Source organism: Spinacia oleracea, chromosome 3, assembly GCF_020520425.1.
Source record: "Spinacia oleracea cultivar Varoflay chromosome 3, BTI_SOV_V1, whole genome shotgun sequence".
NCBI lineage: Eukaryota > Viridiplantae > Streptophyta > Magnoliopsida > Caryophyllales > Amaranthaceae > Spinacia > Spinacia oleracea.
This window is the reverse complement of record NC_079489.1, coordinates 142,730,785-142,758,055: the sequence shown is the minus strand read 5'-3', so window position 1 is coordinate 142,758,055 and position 27,271 is coordinate 142,730,785. Positions and strand designations below refer to the sequence as shown.

The window sequence follows — 27,271 nt, the reverse complement described above, 5'->3', positions numbered from 1 at the left end:
GAAAATATTTATTGTAGATCACCTTTAAATAATAATTTGTATTTTGATAGCTTATGTGGACACCAAACTACTTACGATATGTTTGGTAACGGGTAATAAATGGTAGGGTGGAGAACAAATCCAAGTATTGTTTGGCAAGAAAAATAACATCATAATGTTCATGGTAATTAATGATACCTTATCTCAAACTTTATATTTTTCTTCATAAATTTGTATTCCACTTAGTACCACTCTCAAATGGTAATGGATGATAAATAAAATTAATAAATAAAAAATAGACAGTTTCGAGTGAACTAGCATAGCATAATTAACCATGCATGAGAATGAGTATTGATATTTCTTACAAATTTACATGCAAATTTATTCACATTGACACTATTTATGTCTGTCACCAAACAAACCGCTAAAAGTTGTCTTATATACGGAGTAATAGAGAAGTGATTAATATGTTATGAATACACAATAAGATCGTAACGTGTCACATATGTATGCACTACAAGTCTTCAATCATCGGGCGATAACGAGATTTTGTGAAGGGGAAAAAAATATACTCCGCGTTGGAAACAATGATACCATGATTTTTTTGTTTGGTACAAGAAGGGATAAAATGATCAGTTGATACAGACATACAGTAACATATGGGTCGAGAGCGATGCAAGCAATGTTGTTCAAGCAATAAATGGCATAAGCGATGGTTTTCTTATACATTTAACATACGTTGATATTTGGAATGATAGCCTTAATTTTGATATCCTATTCATGTAATACGGTAGCTCACTTAGTGACAATGTGAGATAATGTGAGAACTCTGAATATGTGTTTCTTCAAAATATTTATACTTACGAAAAGGAGTTAACCTGATAAGGTAATGTTCTATTTACCTGCATTCCACTTATATTATTTTTTTCTTATTAACCTAAATATATCTTATCTTATTGATTCTTATCAAAAATTACAAAAAATGTTTCCTTCCCTTATACTTACTAGCGCACGGTCCCCCAAAGGTATAGAAATTCGTCTTGTAAAAATGTTCAGTAAAACACATACACTTTCAATATTATGGTAAGTTTAAGGAAGATGGTAAATGCTAGAATTGTTATGCTAAAATTAGATTTACATGCATGGAAGTATACAACAAATCTATAAATACACTTATAATTTAGGTGCATTGATAGTTCGAAAGTACAATAACAAATCAGAAGTTGTACGTGTATTTCCTAGGGACATCCAATTGCAAACTCAAAATAATAAGAGTTAATATTACCAATAACAATTTATAACAATTTCTTGGAAGCAATACAACATAACAAAAGTTTGCTAGCAAAAGCCATACACATAGCACTTTACGCATGGAGCTTAGCAATGAACACGGTGGATGAAAGGAGGAAGAAAATGGGGATGTTATCCTCCATGACCACTTGTCTGAAGCACCATTGCAAGAGATTACACTTGGAGAAATATGCCATTGGTCCAACCTCCACCAGGGCATGTTTGGTGCGGACTGCGGAGAAGCTCATGCACGGGCTCGAATAGTTTTGCATCAGCCTGTAATAAAAGGTGATATGTATGTAGTACATAGAACAACATGAACACATTAAGTGAATATCGTTTGCAGCTTGCCACCACTTTGTTTAAGTTTTCAATCTCTATTAATTCTAGTCTGATTAGGATAGAATTTCCCATTTACAATACAACAGCAGAAGCATAGATTTCCATGTTGAAAAAAAACATCACAGGTTAAGCTCTTCTAGTTAATTTGGGACAGAAATCTAGCCTAAGGGGGGTTGTTTTGGTGTGGCCCTGTGACTGGAGAGAATTCTGAATACTGCATCCTTTTTTTCAAAAAATTGAAGCAGCTTCAATGAGACTGACAATTTCTTCCTATAATGGTTTTCTATTTCTCAAAGTAATAGAGGTCTGTGTAAGCACGGCTCTCTGTGGGCTCAGGGCCTTCTCTTTGATACTTTATGGGCAATAAGTAAACATACTCTGTACTTCTAAGGAATCTGATCTGAGGAAATATCATTGAACTTGGAGGTCTATAATACAAGGAAAACTAAGATTTATCAAACAAGAAAAGAAAGAGGAAACCTTGGAGGTTATCCATTTTCCGTGAATCAATCTTGGTGACATCTCAAACCCGTTTATCAACTGTAAAAGCAAATTGCACAATGTACTTCTTTTATTCAGAACTTTGGAGATTTCTATCCACCACCCACCCAACACACATCTATTTCCTCATGACACTTGTACATATTGACCAAGGTGTAGATTACCAGGAGGCAAAGTTCTAACATCAGTAGCATACACTTCTTCTCTTAAAGGATGGTTCTCATCATTAGTTGCAGAGATTCCTTACTCAATTTTTATATCTTTTCATTCTCAAAATTTTCAAGAGGATTGAACTATATGACAACAACAAACTCCTACCTTTGCAGGCGTCTCCTATTAGAAACAGGTAACAAAATCTCAACCAGCCTAAGAATACTTCTTTGGGAAGCAACATTCAGTCAATCACATGGAGAAACTCCTCAATCGACCTTTATCGCAATCAAGTACCCAAAAAAATCCGAGTAGTGATCAACTGATCAAGTACCCAAAAATGAACAAACTAAATGGTTTTGTAACCCAAAGAAATGACATAAACGAATTAATTCGGTCTAGGTGTTCCAAGAAGTTAGTATGCTAGTATGATCCATCTAAATCACCTATTTAAGAGAGTACCAAGAGATTATTTTATTCACCGGTTTACTTATACATATTAAACAAAACAAGAAAATTTGGAATTAAGCATAAAAAATTATCAAATAACAAGAAATAACAAGACATGTGTCTTCGTGGGAATTATTTCGCAAAGCTACAACAAATTCCAATTAAAATATTTTGAGAATGCAAGCACCAATTTTCAGTGACATGGATTAATAATCATAGACAGAGAAACTAAGCCTAATATATTCACCCTTAAATCCTTAATCCTTGTTCAAAAGGCTTAAACATCCAAACTAAAATAAAATTGAGGGAGTTGACTCCAAGAAGAGCACAAACCTTATAGACTGACTGCTTTAGAAAAGAACCTCCTACTCTCTCAAGGGAATGAATGACATCCGTACACCTAGGTTGGCAGAGAAAAGAAGGGGACAATTAATACAAAATGATGCATTATAGCATAACTGAATGTAAAACACCATGTTATGCTTTCTATTTGTTTTAGTTATGAATGAAATTCAATGAATCAAAATGTTATACTAATTTCCCCACCAAGCGAACTACAAAGCATTGTGAGAAGATTATGGCCTTGTTTGGCAAATGGCTTTTTGCTGGCTTTTTGGTTGGCTTTTGGCTGCTTTTTAATCTGGTCAAACAGCCAAAAAATATGTTTGGTAACTGGCTTTTTAGCTTGCTGAAAAGCCAGCTTTTCCGCCAAAAATGAAAAGCTAGTAACACTAGCTTTTTGGAGTTGGCTTTTGGCTTTTCACTATCTAAATTACTTTTTTGTCCTTGTTTTTTACTAATTAACTAATAATTAATAATTAATAATTAATAATCAATAATTAATAATTAATAATTAATAATCAATAATTAATAATCAATAATCAATAATCAATAATCAATAATCAATAATCAATAATCAATAATTAATAATTAATAATTAATAATTAATAATTAATAATCAATAATCAATAATTAATAATTAATAATTAATAATTAATAATTAATAATTAATAATTAATAGTTAATAATTAATAATTAAAAGTTAATAATTAATAATTAATAATTAATAATTAAAAGTTAATAATTACGGAGTATTAATTAATGAATATTAACTAAAAGTGAATAATTAATTAATAATTAATCATTTATTATTAATGATTAATTAATAATTAATAATTATTAATTATTAATAATTTAATTATTATTAATTATTAATTATTAATCATTAATCATTAATCATTGATTATTTATTATTAGTTATTAATTATTACTCCGTAATTATTAATTAAAATAATAATTTATTAATAATATTGCATAAAGTCATTTATGTTTAATTTATATTTTATTTATTTGTAATTACGTTTTATTCCGTACACAATACACAGTATGTATTGAAAAATGAATAAAAGACATTAAATGTCCTTAAATGTCATTTTACATAGCTACAGCCAACAGCCAACAACTGATTTTACCAAACATATTTGTAACCAATCCATAGTCAAACAGCCAACAAAAGCAGCCAACTTGAACAGCCAGTCAAACCAGCCAAGTAAAACAGCCGACAGCCAACAGCCAATTGCCAAACAGGGCCTATAGCTTAGAGAGCTTGTATAACCTCTCCTACTTTAGTGTTGGATGTTGGTTCATTTTCATGTTCATCAATTATTACTCTTTGGTCTGAAACTAAGTAAATGCCACATCTCAGGTAGGTAGATGTGAAAGTGTGAAACTAACTAAATTTTACAAAACAAATCTGATAAACAATTGATGACCTATACAATTGCAACTTGCAACTTCCTCAGTTATGTGACTATTTGAATCATGAGCTAGGCTACATCATAATCACCATGGTAGCGTCTAGTTCTGGTGTAATAGGAATAATAGCACATGTTTTATCTCTTTTAAGCATTCTTCATTGTTTTCTGTCCTTTCAGAGTTTTAGTGCATAAGTTTATTACAACCTCTTCATCACTTTTATTCCCTTTGCATATATGGAAAGAAAGTTCCCACCTTTGTCTACATCATTCATCCCATGTCTATTTCCTTTTGTTTCTAATTTCTATAGGAAACCTACTTTGTAGCATATGAGAGCCAACTATTATGTCCGTTGATTAATTGTCTCAGTTGGTGGCGTATATTTAATTCTATAGGTCATGTAGCATAGTATATGACTATATGTTGTTGGATGCCTTTTTCACCCTAACATGCGCAAGTGAAGTATGAACGAATTAAATTATCTGTAATAAGAACATCAGCTTTATGGATACTACATTTTCTGATGTAGGGCATAAACAGGGATGAATGCATTCTAATCCCAATTTTCATGGGTACGCCTCCCAGGCGCCGTTTCCCGTACCGGGTACGGGTACGGTACGGGTACGGGACGGATTCGCCTGGGATTCGTACCCAGAACGAATCCAAAGGGCGGGTACGTGGGATACTTTTGGGGACGGCTAAGGTAAAAGCGGGGACGGGCTGGGTACGTTTATTTTAGGAGGAAGACGTACCCAACATGTTTTTACTCGCCTGAGTGGTGCAAGAACACCGGTGAGTTCGCCGGAATAAATGGTGTTTGAATGACAAAATGTATCATGTATGTGTATGGTATAAGGAGGGGAGGAGGAGATAGGGAATGAAAACATGTATGAAAACACGAACATATCCCTAATTCTTGCCCTAGCAGTCTAGCACCATGGGCGGCCGATATTCTACTCTTTCTCCTCTCTTTCCATCTTTTCCTCTCTCTACGGCTGTGAGAAGAATTGAAATGGAGCTAGGGTTTTATTAATACTTTGTTTGAAATTTACTTTTTTGCTTCATTTAACCACGTTAGTTTTAACATTCTTTTTTTTTTTTTTTTACCTTTTTGTTTATATTATTTTTATTAAAATAAGTATGCATCATTTACTTTTACAACTGTCAACATAACTCCTCAAGGCCCATTATTCACCCTCCCCAGTCCCCCTCCTCTTTTTCTGGTTATCTTTTCCCACATTACTTTATTAAATATATTAAATAAAGTACAACTCCCAATTCACCCAGCCACTGTTTTTCTTTGTTAATTGTTTTTCTTTATTAATTATTTTTTAGCCGAATCCATGTCGTACCCGTTTTTTGCAATTTTAATTTTGCCGTTTTCCGTCCCCGTACCCGTCCCGGTATCCGTTTCCGTACCCGTTTCCGTGCAACCTAGCTTGGTACACTCCATTAACAATTCAACTCCCTAATTTTATGGCTATTCCAGCTGCCAAATTACTCTGACCATCACCACCTACAGTACGAAACTCTAATCACATAAACCAGGGGTCCTAGTGTATAAAACCAGATGAAAATTGATTTTAACAATAAATTATGAGATTTTTCAACAAATTTAAATAAATAAATCAGCAAAAACTGATTTAGAAAATAGCCCATTGAAAAACGACTCTTTTAGGAAACCCAGTTAAAAAAACAAAATTATGCATAAAAAGCAGGAACTTTTGGAGTAGAAGAAAATTCAAGATAAGGTTAATGTGGGACTAATATGTGTGACGGATGAATGAGCCATTATCCAATTCAGATATGTAAGAGAAAGAAATCAGAGAAAAGTAACAATTCAATTTTTGACACCAAAAACATGAAACGTAGCCTAGATTTATCAACTAACCAAATTTTATAAAATAAAACTCAAATTCATCACAAAATTCAAAATGATTAAAAACTGGTGAAGTTTAATGCGATTATAAAAATTAAACTGAAAAATGGCAATTGGCAAAAGTCAAAATTGTATAAGAAAGTAAATAAGTAATAAAGGGCTACAGATAAGAAATGGAGGTATACCCGGAACATAATGACGGAGATGAAACCACGGAAATCAATAGAGAGGTTAGGGGATCACGAGGAGTTGTTGACATGCTTCGCCACCTACGGTGATGACAGGACAACACCAAAGTATTGCCATTAGAAATATTAATGGCCCAGAAAAGGCAATACTTTAACAAAATATAGTATAGTTACCTGAAGCATGAACCCTATCGGCACTGCATTGCAACTCAGCCACTTCTCTAAGCTCACCTGTTAGAAGTACCCCACAAAATAATTCAATTGCAACCCACCAAAATCATAAAAATAAATTGAAGCTCGTAAAGAACTCTTGAACATATTATTTCCCAAATATATGTCAAATACAACCTTGTATTATTCAATTCCGTTTCAAAATCATTCTCTAAATAAAACAAATTCAGATTCAAAAAATATTGCAAAGCCCTTAGAATATATAAAGAGAAATCTATGTAATATTATATTGACAAATAAATTGATAAAGTATAGTGCAAACAGATACGCGGGATCTCTCTCCTTCTCCTTCCTTCCCAGTTCCCACAACCTTTTATCCAAACAAGAGAACTTGTTCTCCTCACTTTCCCTTCCCCCCTTCCTCTCCAATTCCTCATATACAAACAATATGTTACCTGATAAAACTGCTATCATAATTAACGGATTATCCACAACAAAACAAGCATAGACAGCTGCACAAAATGTCACCTATACACTGAAGTTCGTCTAAACTCATGCATCTAGTAGAGTTTATATAACAATCATAATAACAATCTCAAACCACAATCATCAAATTCAAGAAAAAGTACCCCAAAATGAAGAGATGAATTCGATGTCAATATATTACCATGAACAATTAAAAAAGAGAATCCACTACAGAGTTTAGAGTGGTTAGCAATCTGGTGGGCAAAGTCAGTCGATTACTTCATAAGAGCATGCTTTGGAGTGTTGTTGGCGTTCTTTTTTCATAGAGGATATAATTAAGTTTTGTATGCAGTTTACTATCACATTCATTAAATCAAGCTTCAAAGTGAGAATTTTATAACGATGTCAACAGATCGGTCGAAAAAGAGGATATTACCGATTGAGGCTTCCTTAAAGAAAAAACATATGTTAATAAAGATGACAGTACAGTTAGAAGCTTGGAGCTACCTTCTTCCAGATATGCCCCCTAAACCCATGTAGAACGACATATAATACTCCAAGTACAATGTTTAAATACGCTGCAAGAATTGGTATGAATTGAACAGCTGCAGATTGAAGTTAGTTAACATCTCTCATATTAATGATCAACCAATTTCCTCGAAGGCAGAAGGAATGTGCGCTAGTTATTCAGTATGAACCCACTTAACATTTCTCCGCAATAAAGTTCGTATACCATGTGCAATTCTCAACTTCTGAAAAATATTCAAGAAAAAGTCTTTATTCGCATGTGAGGTTGTAACAAACAAACCCATATATATACCTAGTAACCCAACAATGTAGGGACTTTGTTTAACTATATCAGAAACGCTGTTGGAGTTGTTAATCTTGGATGTTGTTTGTAAGATAAACAAAAATTAATCTAATACAATAATCTCATTACAATGGGGTAAAGAGTAAGTGTCAACTTAACTGATAAAAGCTTAACTAAGTTCTTACACACGAAATAGGCAATAGAAAAATCCATCAGCATAATATGACTACTAAGCTTAGAATACTCGGGGATAAAGCACTCAATAAAACCCCCTCATAGGCCTCCCTTAGACTCTCTCTACATCTTAAAACAACAACCAATCAAATCCATATAAATGAGTGATTATTAGCTTAATTCCTTACCAACCCATCAGCAATTTTGATCAACTCAATCTACCCAGATTTACCAAATTCAAATATAATCGAAATTCACAACTACAAATATTGATTCCAGAACTTAACGCTTTATTGAAAAATAATAAGAATCATTCAAGAATAACTTCGAATTTTTTTTTTTAAAAAAAAAAACCTGTTTTTCTCTTGGGAAGGAGCTTGTTTTCATTGATCTTGTAGCCACCTCTTTTGTTGGTGTTGCTTGCGCTAGCCTTTCACTTTTCTGGAGCTTAATTCTCCTCACCTGCCAATTCAAAAGCGCCACCAAATTATCTAAATGTTAATTCACAATTAAGAAATTCATTAGCAAAAAAATGTGATTTGAATAAGCATAACTAAATGCACATCAATCAAAGAAGTGAAAGTAAAAAATGACCCTAAATAATATTCCCAAATTTCCAAAGTTTACATTCTAGCAAAAAATTATTGAAATCATGAAAGATGTGGTAAGAAGATAATAATAATAATAATTAGAGAAAGGTACCTCTATTTTGCGGGAACGGTGGCAAATTACGAACCCTAAACCCTAGAAATAGGTGGATCGGCTCACCTTCGACAGCAATTGAGACGAATACTTCTTCGTTTGCTTGGTGAATTTTTCGTCTCCGTTGTGTTGCTACTCAAGGTATGCCCTAGCTGCAGTGGATTGAAGTCTCTCATGAAGAGCAGAGAGAAAGAGAGCGTGTGAGGAAGGGGAAAAAGCGCAGCACCCCCAGAGGAAAAGAAGCTCATGATGTAGATGCAGTGAGAGCAGAGTTGAGGGAAGGAGAAAGCATCGAGTAGGAGGAGAGAGAGAAAATCACGAAGAAACCTGGAAGTGAGGAGAGAGAAAGTAGCAAGTTGGACCCTTGGAGGAGACGAAGAAAGACTCGGCATTTCAGGGTTCGTTTCCAGTAAAGGGAGGAAGGGATACTGTTCTTAAGAGATTTTACTGTTCCTAAGGAAAAAAGGGGGTTTCTTGCTTTTTAAAGGGTTAAGATTAACAATTATTTTGTCTTATCTTATTATATACCCTCATGGAAAAGTAACATCCTCCCTAACTCGGCCCCTCCAATCCGTGACTCCATACAAAAGGTCGTGCATACACAAGGTGTACAATAAATAACATAACTTTTAGGCAGTTTTCTCTAACTTTTACCCAATTTTCTTTAACTTTTGATTATTAAAAAAAAGTTGATATATAAACATTTTAAAGGGTTAAATGATTAATTTTATACATTATTAGTGATTTGAAGAAACTTTTTCATTAAAATGAAAAAATTTATTACTAAAAAATAGATAACTTTTACGTATATAAGGTAAATTTTAAGCATTTTAGGTTACACAAATTCTTATTTACACGAGGTGTACGATAAATATTGTACACCGAAGATAAAGTTGACATAAAATGCTTAAATGTTACCCTTGTATATGTAAAAGTTATCTACTTTTTATTAATAAAAAATTTCATTTTAATAAAAAGTATTTCTTCAAAATCACTAATAATATATAAAATTAATCATTTAACACTTTAAAATATTTATCTATTAACTTTTTTTTTAATTAATATAAAAGTTAGAGAAAACTGAGTAAAGTTAGAGAAAATTGGATAAAGTTATATTGATGCACAATAAATTTATTATACACCTTGTACATGCAAGACTTTTTGTTTACGTTAAAGAAATTTTGTGTAACACTACCTTAAAGTTTGGACGTTTTGTGAATTACTACCTTATAAAAAAAGTTTTTATATTTTTCTACCTTATAAGTTTAGGATTAATTGACCAGAATAATCCCAACTTTAGGTGGTTTGCTTTTAATAATCCCAACTATAAGTTTTTTTTTAATAATCCGAACTTTTACACCTATTGACTTTTAACGGGCCTAGCAGGTAAGTTACTTACTGTAGCAGGTAATGTATGGCGTGGCGCTGACATGGCAATAGAGAGTTAGGTTTTTTTTTCTTTAAATGCATTTATTCCCCCTTATTTATTTTCCTTAATAAATCTCCTTATAACCCTTGTTTCTCATTTTGTCATTTTCTTTGATTCTCCACCCAAAATTTTAAATATTTTCAAACCTCATATTTTAATGTGACATTTAATAGCTGAACGAAGTAAACCTCATATGTTAGATCCACCGGGTCATTTTCGGGTTCAAGGGGGTGTATTCCTTTGGGGTTTTTTTTTAAAGGATATAGAGTTCAATTTATTTAAATGGGTTACTACCAGTAACTTACTAGTAGTAACAAGGTTGATGACCTTTGATTTCAGTTATTTGAAAGGGATACAACCATAGCAGAAATGGTGGTTACCAAATGAAGCACGATGAAGATGATGTAGTATGATTTAAGTTTATTTACCTGCCAAATTAAACAAATAACACAAAGTAAAAACAAAAATGTCAAAATGAACCTCCTTTTACAATCAAAAAATTGTCAAATTACAATCTAAGGTTAAACATACGAGCATGGAAGGTGTTTGATTTTTGTTTTTATTTTATTTTACAGCAGATGAAAAACAAAAAGGGTTTAATTTTGGGTGAATGGATATTGAATGAATGACGTGTACCAAATTTTTTAGAGAGAAACTAAAAGCCCAAGTCCAAGTTTGCAAGTGTTTACCATTTTAACAGGTTACCGGTTTTTGGGATTGTTAAAAGTCATTAGGGGTAAAAGTTTGGATTATTAAAAAAAAAACCATAGTTGGGATTAATAAAAGTGAAACGTTCAAAGTTGGGATTTTTCCAGTCAATTATTCCATAAGTTTATTTAGTTTGAGTAACACTACCTTGTAACAGTTTCCGTCAATTTCCTCCGTCTGTTGGCCCCACCTCCAACGATTCCCTCTATTTTTTGAGTTGAATTTACCCCCTTATCCCCCCTTTACTTTCCTCCAACCACTTTCTATCTTCTCCTTTCTATTTCCTCTGTCATTTTCTCAACCTCTGTCCCTCTCATTTATTCGTCTCTTTCATCTCCCTCACTCTCAACTACAAACGCAAGAAGCTTTTACTGATGCTGCTGTACTTCTGAGTTCATCATCAACACAAGATATTCTTCTCTCTCTTACACACAAAAGGGTATTTTGGAAAGATGGCAATGACAGGCAATGGTCCAAAAGTTAAAGGAAAGGGGATAATGACAGCGCAACAACAAGAGGAGTCCAAACCAGGTATTAAACTGTTATAGGTGTGCGCTTTAAGTAGTATAATATGAGATTAATGCTTAATTAGTTGTTTAATTAGAAATCCCTAATTTTTTTATTGTCACTGTGATTTTTTCGATTAAAAAACCTAATTTTTTATTGTCATCAAAATCCAGGAATTCATTGTTTAATGTGGTTGAAAATCCTTATATGACTGTTTAATTGATTGTTTAATGTGAAAATTTGATTAATTCATTGTTTAATTGGAAAACCCCTAAATTTTTAATTTCTAGGGTTTCTGGTTTAGTGTTGTGAAATTGAAGAACAAGAACGAAATTAATGCACTCACCTTTTGGTTACTCGATTCCTCCACTGCACCAAATTGCGAATCTTGATTTGACAAAAAAATTTACCCAGATTTCTTGATTTTTTTCGAATAAATGGTTGAATGTGGTTGATAAAGGTTTTACAAGAAGTTTAAATAAGGGGGAAAGAGAGTTAAAGCAGTTGAATATAGACGTTGGAGGTGGGGCCCACAAACGGAGGAAATTGACGGAAACTGTTATAAGGTAGTGTTACTCAAACTAAACAAACTTATAAGGTAGCACAATATAAAAACTTTTTTATAAAGTAGTAATTCACAAAACGTCCAAACTTTAAGATAGTGTTACACAAAATTTCCTTACGTTAACTTTAACATCGGAGTATAATATTTATCGTACACCCCGTGCAGATTAGAATTTGTGAACTCCGCCCCCCAATTTTACGGGTTATTTAACGGTCATAACAGACGAGAAACTCACCCACCCCCAAACTCTACGCCACCAACCCTTTCTCTCTCCAAACGTCATCTTCTGGTCTAAAATTTCTTGTTCTCCAATCAATCCAATTTTTATCCTATCCAATTTCAGTTCTTATAAATAAAAATACAAATCAAAATCTAAAACCCTAGAATTTCATTTAGGAATTAAGATCATCAAACATGGAGTCGAAGAGTGAGAACAGTCCCAAATCATCGGTAATTGAACCTCCAACAAATCCGATGGTTAATCCGCTTCTTACAGACCTTTATCAGTTAACTATGGCCTATGCTTACTGGAAAGCTGGCAAACACAATGAGCGTGCTGTGTTAGTCTCATTTTCTCTCTTTTTTTTTTGTTCTTTGTTTTAGATTATTCCGAATTAATACTATGATCAATTATCAATTTTGAATTGTTTTTATTGAATTTTTGGTGATTATTAGATAAATCTCTATGCTGTATTTGTTGATGCTGATTTAATTTCTTTAGTTTAAGCTGCATGGAATGGTTGATTAAATGTTGACAACTTTTTTCCTGCATTTTGTTGATGCTGATTTAATTGCTCTAATTTAAGCTGAATGGAATTGTTGAGTAATTTATTTATTTTTTGTTTTCTATGAAATTTAGGTTTGATTTGTTTTATCGAAAAAGTCCGTTTAGTGGTGAGTTTACTGTATTTGCTGGTTTAGAAGAGTGCATAAGATTCATTGCCAATTTCAAGTTTACGGAAGATCATATTGCTTTTATCCGAGAAGCCTTGCCTGGTAAATGCGAGGTCAGTTTTGCAACTTGTTTTGATTCCATTCTCTCTCTAATTCAATGTCAATGTTAGGATAATAGGAGTTGAGTTCATCGGTCGAGTCGAGTAGTGATTTTATTTTTTTTACTATTTAATCGAACTTGATTCCATACAAGTTTTAGTTGAACTCTTACTTCCTTTGCAGAGGTCTGGATAATAACAATCAGGTGAGCTTAAATTCATAGGTTGGCACATTAAGTACTGAGTTTTGGTAGAATAAAACTGCAAAAAGATTACATACATTACAGATATAATATTTAAAATTCTAATCAAAACTGTTCACGGAGGTAAACTAGTCAAGTACTATGGTGTTTGAGTTCAGCTCGTTTATTTGTCAAGTTCTGAAATTTTGTTCATGTTGCTTATTTACTTCACAAACTAGCTGTGGTCATGTTTGTTCTTGGACTTATTAGTTCATTTATAGCCCTATGCATATTGTTTTTGCAGATATGCCCCATGTGCTTATGATAACCCTTTTCTTCATTGGAGTGGTAATATATTTGTAAGAAAATAATGAATTTATGTTGTTCTCGTTTCAGTTAATTTGTGTATACACGGTTGTTATTTTCTTAAAGTTTGGCTGTAGGTTGACCTGTATAGCTACATTTATGTGATTGCTGTTGAGTTTATTTGTACCATCTCAATTCTCCTGAATGAAATTGTCTGTTGAAGTGTAACTAGAAGAGTATTTAGTTCTGATGGGAATGTGATTTGCTGGAACCTTGTCAAGTTAAATCTTACCATTGGTCTAGCGTGGATACTTTAGAAGATTAAAATATTGGTTTAAGATTTAAGACAGATGGTACTTGCCTCATGTTTATCATTTTTTACGAGTTTAGGTCGTGATTCTTGTTGAAAAAGTTTGAGACTGGGGTATTTTTTCTATTAACACCAAGAGTGCAAGAGAGTTATAACTACTCCGTATTAGTTATTGGAAAAAAAGGAATAAATTTCTTGTATGATGTATGAACTTGTTTAGTACTTGGTCAGTTGGTCTGGTTGTTGCTTTCCTGTTCCTTTCATCCTCAATCTTTATAATCCTCCTTCTCATCCTGCCCATTATTATACATATCTAGGTATATGTAGACCATATGCTAACACATTTGCCTTTTGTTTTTGATGCATGAGATTCTTTTGATCTTATCTTGCTTGTTATACGTCTTGTAAGTTTGTCCCTTCTCCTTTGAACCTTCAGGAAGGTTTTTTGGATTATCTTCGACAACTGGATTGCTCTGAAGTTGAAGTCTATGCCATTCCGGAGGGATCAATCGTTTTCCCAAGGGTACCCCTAATAAGAGTGGAAGGACCAGTTGGTGTGAGTTATATAGTCATTCTTTCATTTTCTGTTTGGACTCTACTTTCTGCTTTTAGTGACCTATAATGTACTTGTATCATATTTTCTACGGAGCTTTCTAATTGAGCACAGTGTTTCTAACTAGGTGGCTCAACTGCTAGAAACAACTCTTGTCAACCTTGTCAATTTTGCATCACTGGTAGCTACTAATGCCGCAAGGCACCGGATCGTAGCTGGAAATTCCAAGATACTACTCGAGTTTGGTCTTAGAAGGGCACAGGTCTTTGTTTTGGATATCTTGCTATCAATAACAGCCTCAAATTTTAACTCTGTTGCGTGCCCATCCTAAACCCAAATCATGTCTTTCTACATTATAGGGCCCCGATGGAGGAATAAGTGCATCAAAATACTGCTATATGGGTGGTTTTGACGCAACAAGGTAAGCTCTATAAATTGCAGGTTCTTGACTTCCTATTTTTTCACGTGTCTCAATTGCATTGTATGGGTTCATGACATAGTAAGAGATTTAAGGAAAATGGATTCTGAGTATACGTGAAGCTGCCAAGAAATAAATTTCTGTTGTTTCAGGCTTTCAGCATGCTTTGGAAAATGCAATTGAATTTTGGTAGCAGCAATTGATTGTATTTGAAAAGAAAATATCAGAGTTGATCTGATCAAATAATAAGATACTAGTACTTATTCCAAAAAAAAGGAACAAAGAGTTGGAGGAGAGGATTTCCTGCTTCCTTGATTGGCTTATCTTGGCTTACTTATTCATTGCATGGAAACGAGGCTAATGTCATAACAACTTTTCAAAATATTTTATACTCTTTAGACTATTTCCTCATACTTAAAGTTGCGTACATTGGGCTGTGTCAACTAAACTACTTGTTTTACTCTTTCATACAGCAATGTTGCAGCTGGGAGATTGTTTGGAATCCCACTCAAGGGAACACATTCACATGCTTTTGTCAGCTCATTTATGGTGAGAGAGTACAGTTCTTCATGCTCTATATTTTCATAACTCTATATGCTATGTGGCATAGACTATGTTGTTCAAACTCTTAAATTCCCCTCAAGTACCTATGTTGGACCTTGATACTCCGACGTGTGTATGCACACTTAAAACATACCCTTATCCGACACGAATACCTGAGTCAGGGTAACATAGGATGATTCAAAGTGTATGTACTTTGCTAAGATGGTGTAGGTGCTTTCACGCTAAATTTGATTTACTTCGCTGAGTTATTTGGGAAGCTTAAGAAATGTAAGTCAGAGGGCTTGGAGCCGATCTCTTATAAGTTTGCTATTGAAAAGGAATATGGAAAGACTCACAAAAGTACATGCTGCCTTTAAGTCCGTCATTTAGCACATTGCATATGGGTGTAGAATCTACCTGTACTTCATGTAGCTTCATCTGATTTGGATAGGCGTGTCAGATCAACTAATTTGTTATGGAGGTGAAATGTTAAGGAATTGGCAGTCATCCAATATACTTGTTACTAGCATTTACTAATTACAATATTATTTGATTTCTATGAGAAATCTTACTTATAAAGCAGGCATCTGATTGTTTATGTTTAACTGCTTTCAGAAAGGTTCTGCTTCTGACTAAATAAGTTCTGATATGCAGAGTCCCGACGAAATAGTGGAGAAATCACTCAGAAGCGCTGATGGTTTAACTTCTTGTGAGGACTTTCTCGGTCTGGTTCAGTCATGGTTAAACAAAATTCAGGTGCCTGTGTTCAGCCTTCCTGAATGTTTATATTGTGTTTATTGCCTCATTCTTGATGATCTTTTGACATCCACAGTAAAGGGTAAGAATTTCAGTTGCAAAAGCAAAACCCTACACTGTATTAACAATATGACAATTTCAGGGATAAGATGTGTATGACTATTGCAGCTTGTACCAGCAATCTTCTGCTTAAAATTTGCCTTTTTGTCATATTGTAGTGTCAGAAGAGTTTTAAGATATGTGTTCTTGTGCTTAATTGGTGCTGTTTCCAATGTTGGGCAAATCAATATTTTTGATCTGACATCAAAATAATCGACCGAGGCACTAGTACGATGACAACATATATTCTTTCCCCATTATTACCACCCCAACCAAAACAGGAAAAAAATAGGTCTATATAAAATACACTAATATAGCAAGAGGAATAGATAATGTTGGTGAAGACTGAGTCTTACCTTAAAAAAAATAGAGTATTTTTTGTGGTTACGTGTAGCGTTAGGTATTTGGAAACTTAACTTTCTGAGCTTTACTTACACACATGTATTGCTGAGACATTTTTGTACACTCATGGTTGAATGTGGAAACAAAAGGAAGAACATGACCTTTGTGAACATGAATGTAATATTATTTTTTTTGGTGGTAAATTGTAATGGCTTTTTTTAATTTTTTTCCCTTTTTTTTAAAATCCAAGAATGAAATAAAGTTGCATAATTGGGTAGGGACTATATGATGATATCACTAGTGGAATAACTTTGTGCTGTATAAATGTCCAGATCAAGTGATGGTTGGTTAGATGTATTCTTCTCCAGCTCCGTCTCTGATGACCACTTGTTTCTTATATTGTCAACACGTAATATCAGACACATAATTTTCATTTTTATTATTTCTATGTATGCTTTTTCAGAGAACGAAAGTTTTGTCTGGTGGGTTTGGTGATACAAATTTAAGTGAGTTGGCTGCGTTTACCTCATATGCCTTGGCGTTCCCTGCTAATTTTCTGGCCCTAGTGGACACATATGATGTAAGTACTTTTAATATTATATAATTCTCACTAAGTATGACAGATTCTTTAACATACATCTTAAAATGTATGCATAAAACAGATTGAACGCATAGCATCTTCACGCATGAGCATGTGAGCATTTCAATTCTTGCATACTTTTGTAAAGATGTAGGATTATCTTGCTTTTCGTCTAGGTTTTAATCTAATCAATAATGACAATGAAGGTTGTTATTACTAGTGGGAATAAACTTTGTTGCAAAGTGAGTGGTCATTATCCTCTTGCTAATGCCACCAACCATTATACTCCCTCTGGCCCTTAATACTCGACCTGTTTTGACTGGACACGCTTGCCAATGCACAACTTTGACCACCAATTTCTTTAACTACATATTATAAAAACTTATAAAAATATTAATATTTTGAAAGTATATGTTAAGATGAAACCAACAATATATTATATACTAACATTTGTTTTCATATACTAGAAATAAAATAGGGTCAAAGTGAATTATGTGAATAATGCAAAAAGTCAAAACAGGTCGAGTATTAAGGGACGGAGTAGCTCTAATCATCAAGTTTTTGCCACTTTTCAACGTAGGCTCACCGGTCATATAGTCATATTCAATATGGATTCTTCATCTACTTTCTCAGTCTACCTATTTACATTTATTTTAGCCGGGGAGCTGGCCGTATCCCCCGCATCCAGCTATCTTAATAGCTGAGAGAAAATAATAGACTTCTCGAGGTTTAGTCTTCTCTTCTATTCAAGTGGGTCAGAGTCTTCTATACCAATCTATGTCACAAAGAGTTCCACCTCTCGGAGGTGAAGTAGTTGAATTATTCATTTATTCAACCATCAACTAGTAGTATAGGAGGGGGGGCATGGGCTCATTGAAAACCCTGAAGTATTTCAAAATGTTTAACCAAGAACCCCCATAAGTTAGTACCGCTAGGCCTTGAATCAAGGGAAGGCATCAAGGTATCACGCTAATACTTAATTAGTTGGATCTTCTGTTTCTGATGTAATCATTCCCATGGTATGCAAGGTAAGGGAGACAGCTCAAAATTTTCATTCGACAAAGCGACCGTTAAGGTGCATCCTCGTGGAAGGAATATGCCACTTCTGATCTGAACTTATAGCTTTCGCAGGAGTACTTGCCTTCCCTAAGCTTCTAATAAGCTTAAGCAAGTAAACAACCAAAAACTTCGCTTTAGCGGTTACATACGAAAAGCTTTGCTTAAGCAAGTAAACTAGTTGTACTCTTATTTATGCTTATATACGTGTTGAAGTTCCTTTCAAACCTAGCTCTTGGTACCAGCTTTAGCTGGTCGGTGGTCGTAAATAGCTTTCTTGAGCTTGCATACAAATTTAAGATTCATAGGAGAAGAGTAGGAAAAGCTAGGAAGTCCAAAAGAAGATGGACTTTGGGAGCTAATCATTGCAAGTTTATCGTGTTCGTACAGATTTTCACTGGCAGCTCACGGCTGTATTTAAAGTAGAATGAAAGTCAATTAAGGATAGTGGACTAGCGCTGTGATTGTTTGCGCAAGTACTGGACTACCCCTGGTCTATTGTTATGGAGATGAAACTCGCTCTATGCCATCATTCTTAACAGATAGTAGTTGAGAAAAGTAAAATCATACTATATAATTTTATAAATGGTTAGGGGAAATTTAGGCTGATGGTGTACTATTTACAAAGTGTTGTAGTATTTGAAACCCATTGAAATAGAACTGGGGAAAAAGAAAATGTTAAACATTCATTGAGATTCCCTCTCTACGTTGTTGGTCATTTATGATCCGGCTTTAGTCTTTGAGAAAATTAAATTTGATTAACCTTTAATAGTCACAAAAGGCTAATTTGTCAAAAAGAGCCTTCTGAAACACAAAATTTGTGAGATAACACCTTCAATAAAAAATTGTGCCAAAAGTACCTTATAAAACAACTTTGTATGAAAAACGACACCTTGAATAAAATTTCTATTGCTTTTGATCGTAGGGTAAAAGTGAATTTGCTTTCCCAATTGTTTCCCAAAACTTTTGGTGGAGGATAATCAAGCAAAATCAGGTGCATAAGCAATATAATTACTTTGGAGTATTATTACTCCGTCCGTTTCACAAAGATTGTTACGTTTTCCATTTCAGGCCGTTTCACAAAGATTGTTGTTGTACTTTACTTTTAGGGATACGTGGCCGGCATTTTTTAATTACTTCTTTCTCCACTTTTGCCCCACTTACCTTCTTTTATTATTCTTTTCTTACAACATTCCATTGGCACTACTATACACTAATTTATATTCTTATATAACTTTCACTATATAGATTACTTTATTGTTCATTTCTTACGACATTCTCTTACTTTCAAATCATTTCTTAGTTTATGTGAAACGCTAAGTGTAACAGTCTTTGTGAAACAAAGGGAGTATTGGAAAAGAGGTAATGTTAAGTAGGCAGGAGGGAGAGGAAGAAGATCAGGTGGTAGGAAGATAAGGTAGAGGAGAGAGTGTGGGAGGATTTTTTTAAAATAAATGAATAAACAAAGAGTACTTCATGCGCAAAAGTAAAGAGAAATATTAAATGTCAACAGCCGGAAGTTTGACTTTTTGACCGGGTTCCACCCAGAAAGTGCTGTTTTTAATTAAAAAAAAGCTATCTTATAAGGTACTTTCTCACAGATTTTTTTAATGTATAAAAGGTGTGTTATCTCATAATTTGTGATCTGAAGGTTTGTTTTTTTGACCAATTTTCCCAAAACAAAATTCGCTTCTACTGAAAGTCTTTTTTCAGATGGATTTTTTAATTTATTGCTCTCAACCCTTTGTCATTTCACTCTTTGCAGCCGAATATAACCTGTTTGGAGTTTCTTTTTGTTGATAACAGTTGCTAGTCTGATAGTCAAGTTTTCATATAGCAAAATTTTAAAGGATTGATTTTGTTATACTTTCGTCTACAAGTGATGCCCCGGTTAGGAGGATAGAAGGGTGGCAAAGTGATAGAATTGCAAGGGGTAGGGGAAGACCTAAGAAAACTTGGAGGAAGGTGATTGAACACGATATGAGCTTTCTTGGGATTGAGGAAAATATGGCGTTGGATAGGACAGAGTGGAGGGAGAGAATATACATTGATGACTTCAGTTGATTTATACAGTTTTCATGTTTTTGTTTCTTTCTAGTTTTATTTTATTTTTTATTCTTATTTTTATTTTTATTTTATTTTTAAAATTCTTTTTAATTATTTATTTTATTTTTTAATTTTTTAATTTACATGCTATTTTGAAATATACTTATTTTACTTATTCATTTATTTTAAACTTTACTTATTTTTTATTCTCTCTTACAATATTTCTTCTATAATATATATACATTTTTCTCTTATTTTACTTTCATTAATTCCACTTTTTCTTCCTTGTTTTTCTTATTATTTCTTGCTCCTTTTTGGTTTGATTGGTGACAATGACGATCTCCTACGACGATTCATGTTAGCCGACCCCAAATCATTTTGGGACTAAGGCTTTGTTGTTGTTGTTCGTCTACACTTATTGTCAAAGGCTTGAAAATATGCCGATAATCCTTCCTGTGACTACACTGCTCGACTGTGTTTTCATTTGTGCACTCCTGTTCAGTATTAGTAAGATGGTTTATAGTTTTGATTTCTATTTTATTAGTTTCCAATGTTCTCAGGGCGGGGGCTGGAGGAATCTGTTCTCTTGGCCCTTTATCCTCGGGACTTTAAAGAGTAATCATATAGTTCAAGGATCGCGGGAACAGAACTTGTTCTTGTGTTTCATGCAAAGAGCTCGACAAGTCATGATGCTAAATAAACATTTTGTTAGGGTTCACGTGGTTTCAACTTTCACGTGTTACTTTATTTGGTTCTCAAAGTTGCAATTAGTGCACCCTACTTTTGATATATATTTTTTTAACTAAACATGTTTGTCGTTTTTAGTCACTCATGGAAGTCATTAATTCGTGACACCGCCTTTTTTACAGGTTTTGAGGAGTGGAATTCCAAACTTCTGTGCAGTTGCTTTGGCTCTTAGAGATTTAGGGTATGGAAGATTTATGTCTACATGAATTAGTTAACGACTTAACGGCTAGTTCTAAAATCTGAACATACTTTTCCTTCATTTCATCTCCCATAACATGAGGGCATTTCTTTAGCGTAAACAAAATAATTACATTTTGAGAATGAAGATGACTTGCTTGGTAATTACTAATGATGAAGATATGATACAGTTTGAATTGGTCAACATGACTTGGAGTAATATTGCATCCTTGTATATAGTTTCCAAAGATTGGGATTGTGGCAATAAAAAGGTGCATAGCAGGAATTCCTTTTAATTCTCATAAGACAAATATGAATTATAGTAGGAATAGGTTCACAAAACAACAAAACCATCGGGATTTTCTGAAAAATATTGATTACCAAATACCTATGATGTAGAACACACATACTTCGTTATAAGAGATTAGGAGTGCTCTATCTAATTTCATTTTGGTATATTATGTTGATTTTTAACTAATAATAAAGTCCTTTCCAAGGTACTTTAATTTGTCTCATTCAAAATACTACCTCCATTTTTTTGGTTCTATCACTTACTATTCATGGGTCAAAGTAAAAAATGTTAGATCTTACATTCGTACTTTGTGAGTTGTATTAAAGAAATAAATTATCCCTGGGGTCCTGTTAGATTAGTTTCTATGTGTATTATTTAAATATCAACTTTTATAAATTTTGCTAATTTACAATGAAAAATAATAACGATCGAAGATGTGCATTGGAGAACGTGTAACTTGCAAGTGAGTACAACAAAAAAACGGAGGTAGTATATTTTTAGGTATTCATTTTATTTGTAATAAATGGTACTTTTTTTAACCTTGCCATAACAAATTAAAGACTTAATTATGAATATATTAAGTCTATTCATTACATGAAATATGAATATAATGTTTGAATATATGTCTTTTTTAAGAATACATGTGTTTATTAGGATTATAACTGTTCATAAGAAATCACAAGAACGCGTCTCGTGCACAAACACTTACTAGAAAGGTTAAAGAGCAACTGTACTCTCAGAAATTAGAATCATTTCCTAAAAAGTAGCAAAAAAGAACCTGTACTGTTTGTAGAGATCTTCAGTATCTGTGACATGTTGACAACCTAAGATTTCCCCCAACTTCTTCATCCGTGATATGGTTTTTCAGGTACGAGGCAATGGGCATTAGGTTGGACTCTGGTGACCTGGCATATTTGTCTTGTCAGGCTCGTAAATGTTTTCAGGCTATTGAGAAAGAGTTTGAAGTACCAGGTTTTGGAAAGATGAGTATTACTGCTAGCAACGACCTCAATGAGGAAACCTTGGATCATTTGAACAAACAGGTGATTAAAAATATTACTGTTGTACTCCGTATTATTTATTGGCTGCAACTATTTAGCATTGCTGAAATCTCAAGTACATGTCAAGCTGTGAAGGGTTGTAAAAAACTCATTGAAATGGATGCTTTCTCTTATGGAAACAAGTTTTGAAAATTGGGGTCCTGTTATAATATTATGTCCTTTAGCATCTGTTTTCATCCAGGGTAGAAGAAACAGAAATTTTCGTGAAGTGTGTAAATCACCAATTAGAAATGGAATACAGTAGTAGCAAATACCAAATCTCATTCCAATTCCAAAGGTAGAGAAGGAGAATTTAAAATTGACTAAGTTATTTCTCCCTGGTGTATATAGTTACACAAATCTTTATGGAACATCCAAATAGAAAATATGGACAAATTTAATACGGTAAAATCCTGAAGGCAACTTGCAGCAATGTATACTCCCTCCGTATTTTAAAAAGACATACACTTTCCTTAAACGGCCGTGTTTTAAAAAGATATACACTTTCCTTTTTTGACATGTTTTGGTCCCCACTTCCCATTATATTAATATTTCTCTCTTTCTTGTAGTCTCTACACTTACTCACATCATCTTTTAACTATAATAAATAATTCATCAACTACCCCACTTTCATCTTATTTTAATAAATTCAATTCACTCTCCTAAAACTACGTGTCGGTCAAAGTGTATCTCTTTTTAAAATACGGAGGGAGTATTTTTTTGGTTTTATTCGTGTTTTTACTAAGTGTTCCTTTTGTCTCACTTTCTATAATCCTAACCTGAGGAACAAGTTATGTGATTAAATTTCTCCTGGCCACTGAAATCTTTACTGCTGCAGAAGTAGAATCGAATGCATTTAACTACCTTAGGATGTTGTTTTGATACATTTGTGGTTGTGTCTTTAAATCCTCCCCATCCCTCTCTGCATCTTAAGAGTCAGATCTTTTGGCATTTTCTCTGGGCTTTTGAATACCCTCAATTCTTGATATGAACACTTTGTTTAGATAAGGGAAAATGGAGGGGAACAAGTTCCCTTGTTTGGATGAAAGGTTGGGGGAAGGAAGGGAGGGATTCGTTTTCCCTCCCTATTTAGTAAACACCATCCTTTCAAAACTAGAGAGATTTGGAGGGGAAATGGAGCTCACCTTCCCCTCCCATTCCTCCTATTTCCCTGCCGCCCCCCCCCCCCCCTTTCCCTTCTATCTTGCTATCCAAACACATTGTAATCCTTTCACCTCCCTTCCCCGGAAATAAAGAAACAACATGAACCTTTGTAGTCTTCTTTTCGCCTCCTAAACGTTGTTGGAGTTGTTCATCCACTACAAAGTTTCTGCTTTGTATTGTACTCCCTCCGTCCCGGAATACTCGACCCGGTTTGACCGGCACAGAGTTTAAGGGACTTGAATTGACTTATTTAATTTAATAGGTAGTAGTTGATAGTGGGGTATTATTTTAATGTAGTTAGTGGAAAATGTGTAAAGGGGTGGGGTTGGGGGAGAGTAGGGGTTGAATTTTTAATTATTTTTTGTATGGAGTAGGGGGTAGGTGGGTTAATAGGGGTGGAGTGAGAAATAATATAATATTGTTAGAATATTTCCATTTTTAGAAACAGGTCAAGTATTAAGGGACGGCCCGATAAGGAAAACAGGTCAAGTATTTCGGGACGGAGGGAGTATTTGTGTAGCACTGAAAACAGTGCTAGATTTCACTTTTAAAAAAATAAATAAATAATTGGATCAATTTTGCATAGACAGGGTCATGAAGTTGATGCATTTGGAATAGGAACATATCTCGTTACATGCTTCGCTCAAGCGGCGTTAGGTTGTGTCTTCAAGCTCGTTGAGATTAACAACCAGCCCCGTATGAAGTTATCTGAAGATGTTTCCAAGGTATGTTTGTGCCCAATACTAATTCCAGGGGTGAAGTGCTACTTTTGTGAGGTCGTCTAATTGTTTTTGTCTGTATTTTTAGGTATCTATTCCATGTAAAAAACAGTGTTACAGACTGTACGGGAAAGAAGGATACCCGTTAGTAGATTTGATGATAGGAGAAAATGAACCTGCTCCTAAGGTATCTCTCTCTCCCTCCAGTGTTGATATTGCCAAAGTGTTTAACTGTTTAATCTGTTAATTGCTTTCAGCGTTGGCTCTTTTTTATTTCTAAATAAATGAGTTCACCTAGTAGCTTTACTTTTTAGCGTTCCAAAACACCGGAGGCTGGACACACAACCCACCCCGAAAAACATAAGTATGATGGATATTGGGACTCTTAGTTGATAAACTCATCATATGCATTTTAGATTATACAAAAAATTACAAGGAACTTGAAGCTGATGACCTAACCAGTGTTACCAGATTCGCGGGTACACCCTGCGAATCTCGAACCGGTTCATCCATACTGAATCGGGTTCTCCAACGACCCAATTCCCTGTGGTTCGCGAACCAAATCGTTGGTATTGTCATGCCGAATCCGAAACCCTAGTTATAGCTATTGAAGGTCAGGGAAGACAAGAGAAGAAAATATATGTTGGGGCTTTTATTTGGGAAGGAAATAACTTGTTATCTGAGTATGAATGTATGAGTATTAAAATAAAATCTTGAACAATTTTGTTTTAAAAATCCTGGGAAAAAAGAGTTTCAAACCCCTCTTCCGAACCTAAAACTAGCCAACCTGCGAATCGCGAACCCAAACTCGTACCCCGTACCGAAGCGAACCACGAATCAGGTAACCCTGGACCTAACACTAAAGGGGTTAATGATGCATCACCTTCATGAATCATTATTCTGCTCTGGCAACCCCTAAAGATGGCTGTGGGCCGAGCCGATGGGCCTAAACGGGCTGGGCCCGATCCAGGTCCAATTGACTTCGGGTCAGGCCGGGCTGAGAAGTTCAAAACAGGGGCCAGGCCCACGGGCTTTCGTGCCGGGCCTCCATGCCTATGCCTAATTTTACTAAAGTTAGTGTGCCGGGTCGAGTCATGCTTTTTTCCCAAAAAAACCCAGCGGCCCACAATTTTGTGCTCGTGCAGGGCCGGGCTTTGTTAGTGTCTGGGACGGGCTTTTTTCCGGGTCGGAAGGCCCACGGCCATCTTTAGCAACCCCTGGGTGTGAAATTATACATTCTACTCAATTTTGATTAGCAGGCGTGTATCCATCTTTTTCTGTCTTGCATACCATACCATTACTGAGATGCATAGTCAGCCTCTAAACTTTTCCCTCACTACCAGAGCTTTTTTCTGGAGTGGGGTACTTTTGAAGTATGTTTCCCATGAGTGAGAAAGAGTAATCAAATCTTTTTTTTGACTTAACAGGTAGCAGAGAGGATTCTCTGCCGTCATCCATTCAATGAGTCCAAAAGAGCTTATGTAGTCCCCCAGCGAGTCGAGGAGCTACTGAAATGTTATTGGAGAGGTAGCCCAGGTGAGCTTCCAATCTGTTCTATCATGTGCAGTCATTTCTGGTAACTAAGTGTTCATAGGCATCACAACAATTTTAGAACAGTGAGACTGCAGTTGTATCAATATCAATGAACTGGGTCATCATCTATCCATGGGTCATCTTAAAAAGTATGATTATGATTAGCTTAGGCTCTGTTCTATTCGACCTATTTTGTCTGAATTTATATTATCTGAACTTATTCTGAAAAAAACTTATTTTGTCTGAAATAAAACTTATTTGTGTGTGAAAATATCTGAAAAAACTTTTTTTTTAAAACTTATATTATTTGAACTTATCTAAAACTTCTTTTGTCTGAAATAAATCAAAATATTCTTCAAAAAAAAAAAAAAAAAAAAAAAAAGTCAAAATAAGTTGAACAGAACAGAGTCTTAGTTGCCTGCAAATTTACATATGGTTTTTGTTTCCTGCAGTTGAAATGAGAGAAGATATGCTACCTTTGAAGGACATAAGAGATCGGTGCACAAGGCAGGTGGCGCAAATGCGTCCTGACCACATGAGGAGACTGAATCCTACACCATACAAGGTTGATTTTGACATTCTCTATTTTCTTGTATGATATATGGTATGATAGCTCATTATTGGTGGTTGTAAAATACTGATGTTCATGCTTTTTGGAAACAGGTGAGTGTGAGTGCAAAGTTGTATGACTTCATTCATTTCCTATGGCTCAACGAAGCACCTGTCGGTGAATTACAATGAGGTTGTACCGAGGTTAGGCGAAAGAAGATAGAACTAGTGGTCAGTTAAAAAAGCTGAAAAGATTGCCAAATGCAAGCGAACTCCCATTCATGTGTACATGTTACATAGTTTCCTTTTTTCCCCCTGGTTTTGCCAACTATAAATTATTCTTATTCAGTGAAAAATAACAGTGCTTATTTATAGTTAATTTTTGCTAGCAATTTAGCTGGTAATACATTACCATTTATCAGTAATGTAACCCAAAAAAGAATACATTGATCTATTAGAAGGGTAGTATATTTAAAGATAATACAGAAAATAAAGAACTAGTCGTGATATTTTAAAGTCCTAATAATGTAGGTTATTACGGAGTAGTAGAAATCTGTTCACATCTGCTTAAACCATTCTAAATAACCCAAATTAATCAAGTTCATAATTAGCAAGTTGTACAATTTGGCTGGTTTTGTTCGCTTGATTTTACCAAACTGCAGTGGTTTCGATTGATTAAAGTATTTGTTAACCACAATTGATCTTTAACTTATTTCTGTTGATTGAAATTTGATTCGTACTGATTCACTGGGATATTGTTGTATGAAATTTTAAATAATTTAATGCTTATTTATACTAGTT

At 34.3% G+C, this 27,271-nt stretch overlaps 1 protein-coding gene and 1 long non-coding RNA gene across 5 annotated transcripts; one reads left to right on the top strand and one right to left on the bottom strand.

The window, feature by feature from the left end:
• Window positions 1-1,118: 1,118 nt before the first annotated feature.
• On the bottom strand, window positions 1,119-9,318 carry LOC110775279 (uncharacterized). 3 transcript variants are annotated; one of them, XR_008931198.1, is made up of 7 exons: window positions 8,858-9,315; window positions 8,510-8,617; window positions 6,709-6,765; window positions 6,532-6,615; window positions 3,046-3,112; window positions 2,092-2,151; window positions 1,119-1,545 (listed from the first exon to the last, which is right to left on the bottom strand). It is a non-coding gene; the product is annotated as an uncharacterized lncRNA (long non-coding RNA). The 3 variants fall into 3 exon arrangements; XR_008931196.1 differs by having other exon boundaries at window positions 2,092-3,112; window positions 8,858-9,318; XR_008931197.1 differs by lacking the exon at window positions 2,092-2,151 and having other exon boundaries at window positions 8,858-9,312.
• A 2,970-nt stretch (window positions 9,319-12,288) lies between these two features.
• LOC110775277 (nicotinate phosphoribosyltransferase 2) lies at window positions 12,289-26,882 on the top strand. 2 transcript variants are annotated; one of them, XM_021979881.2, is made up of 15 exons: window positions 12,289-12,626; window positions 12,926-13,073; window positions 14,293-14,412; window positions 14,537-14,671; window positions 14,769-14,830; window positions 15,301-15,376; window positions 16,025-16,126; window positions 17,031-17,147; window positions 21,119-21,177; window positions 22,334-22,508; window positions 24,260-24,394; window positions 24,477-24,575; window positions 25,816-25,924; window positions 26,374-26,486; window positions 26,585-26,882. In XM_021979881.2, the coding sequence occupies exons 1-15, from the start codon at window positions 12,481-12,483 to the stop codon at window positions 26,660-26,662; spliced, it is 1,674 nt and encodes a 557-aa protein (XP_021835573.1). In that variant the 5' UTR covers window positions 12,289-12,480; the 3' UTR covers window positions 26,663-26,882. The 2 variants fall into 2 exon arrangements, with proteins under 2 accessions (XP_021835573.1, XP_056696851.1); XM_056840873.1 differs by lacking the exon at window positions 12,289-12,626 and adding an exon at window positions 13,545-13,588 and having other exon boundaries at window positions 12,958-13,073.
• The last annotated feature ends 389 nt before the right edge of the window (window positions 26,883-27,271 follow it).

Coding starts and splice junctions, on each gene's coding strand:
- LOC110775277 (XM_021979881.2), top strand. CDS start 12,481: ATGGAGTCGAAGAGTGAGAACAGTCCCAAATCATCGGTAATTGAACCT. Junction 14,831..15,300: donor GGTGGTTTTGACGCAACAAG/GTAAGCTCTATA, acceptor TCTTTCATACAG/CAATGTTGCAGCTGGGAGAT. Junction 16,127..17,030: donor CATGGTTAAACAAAATTCAG/GTGCCTGTGTTC, acceptor ATGCTTTTTCAG/AGAACGAAAGTTTTGTCTGG.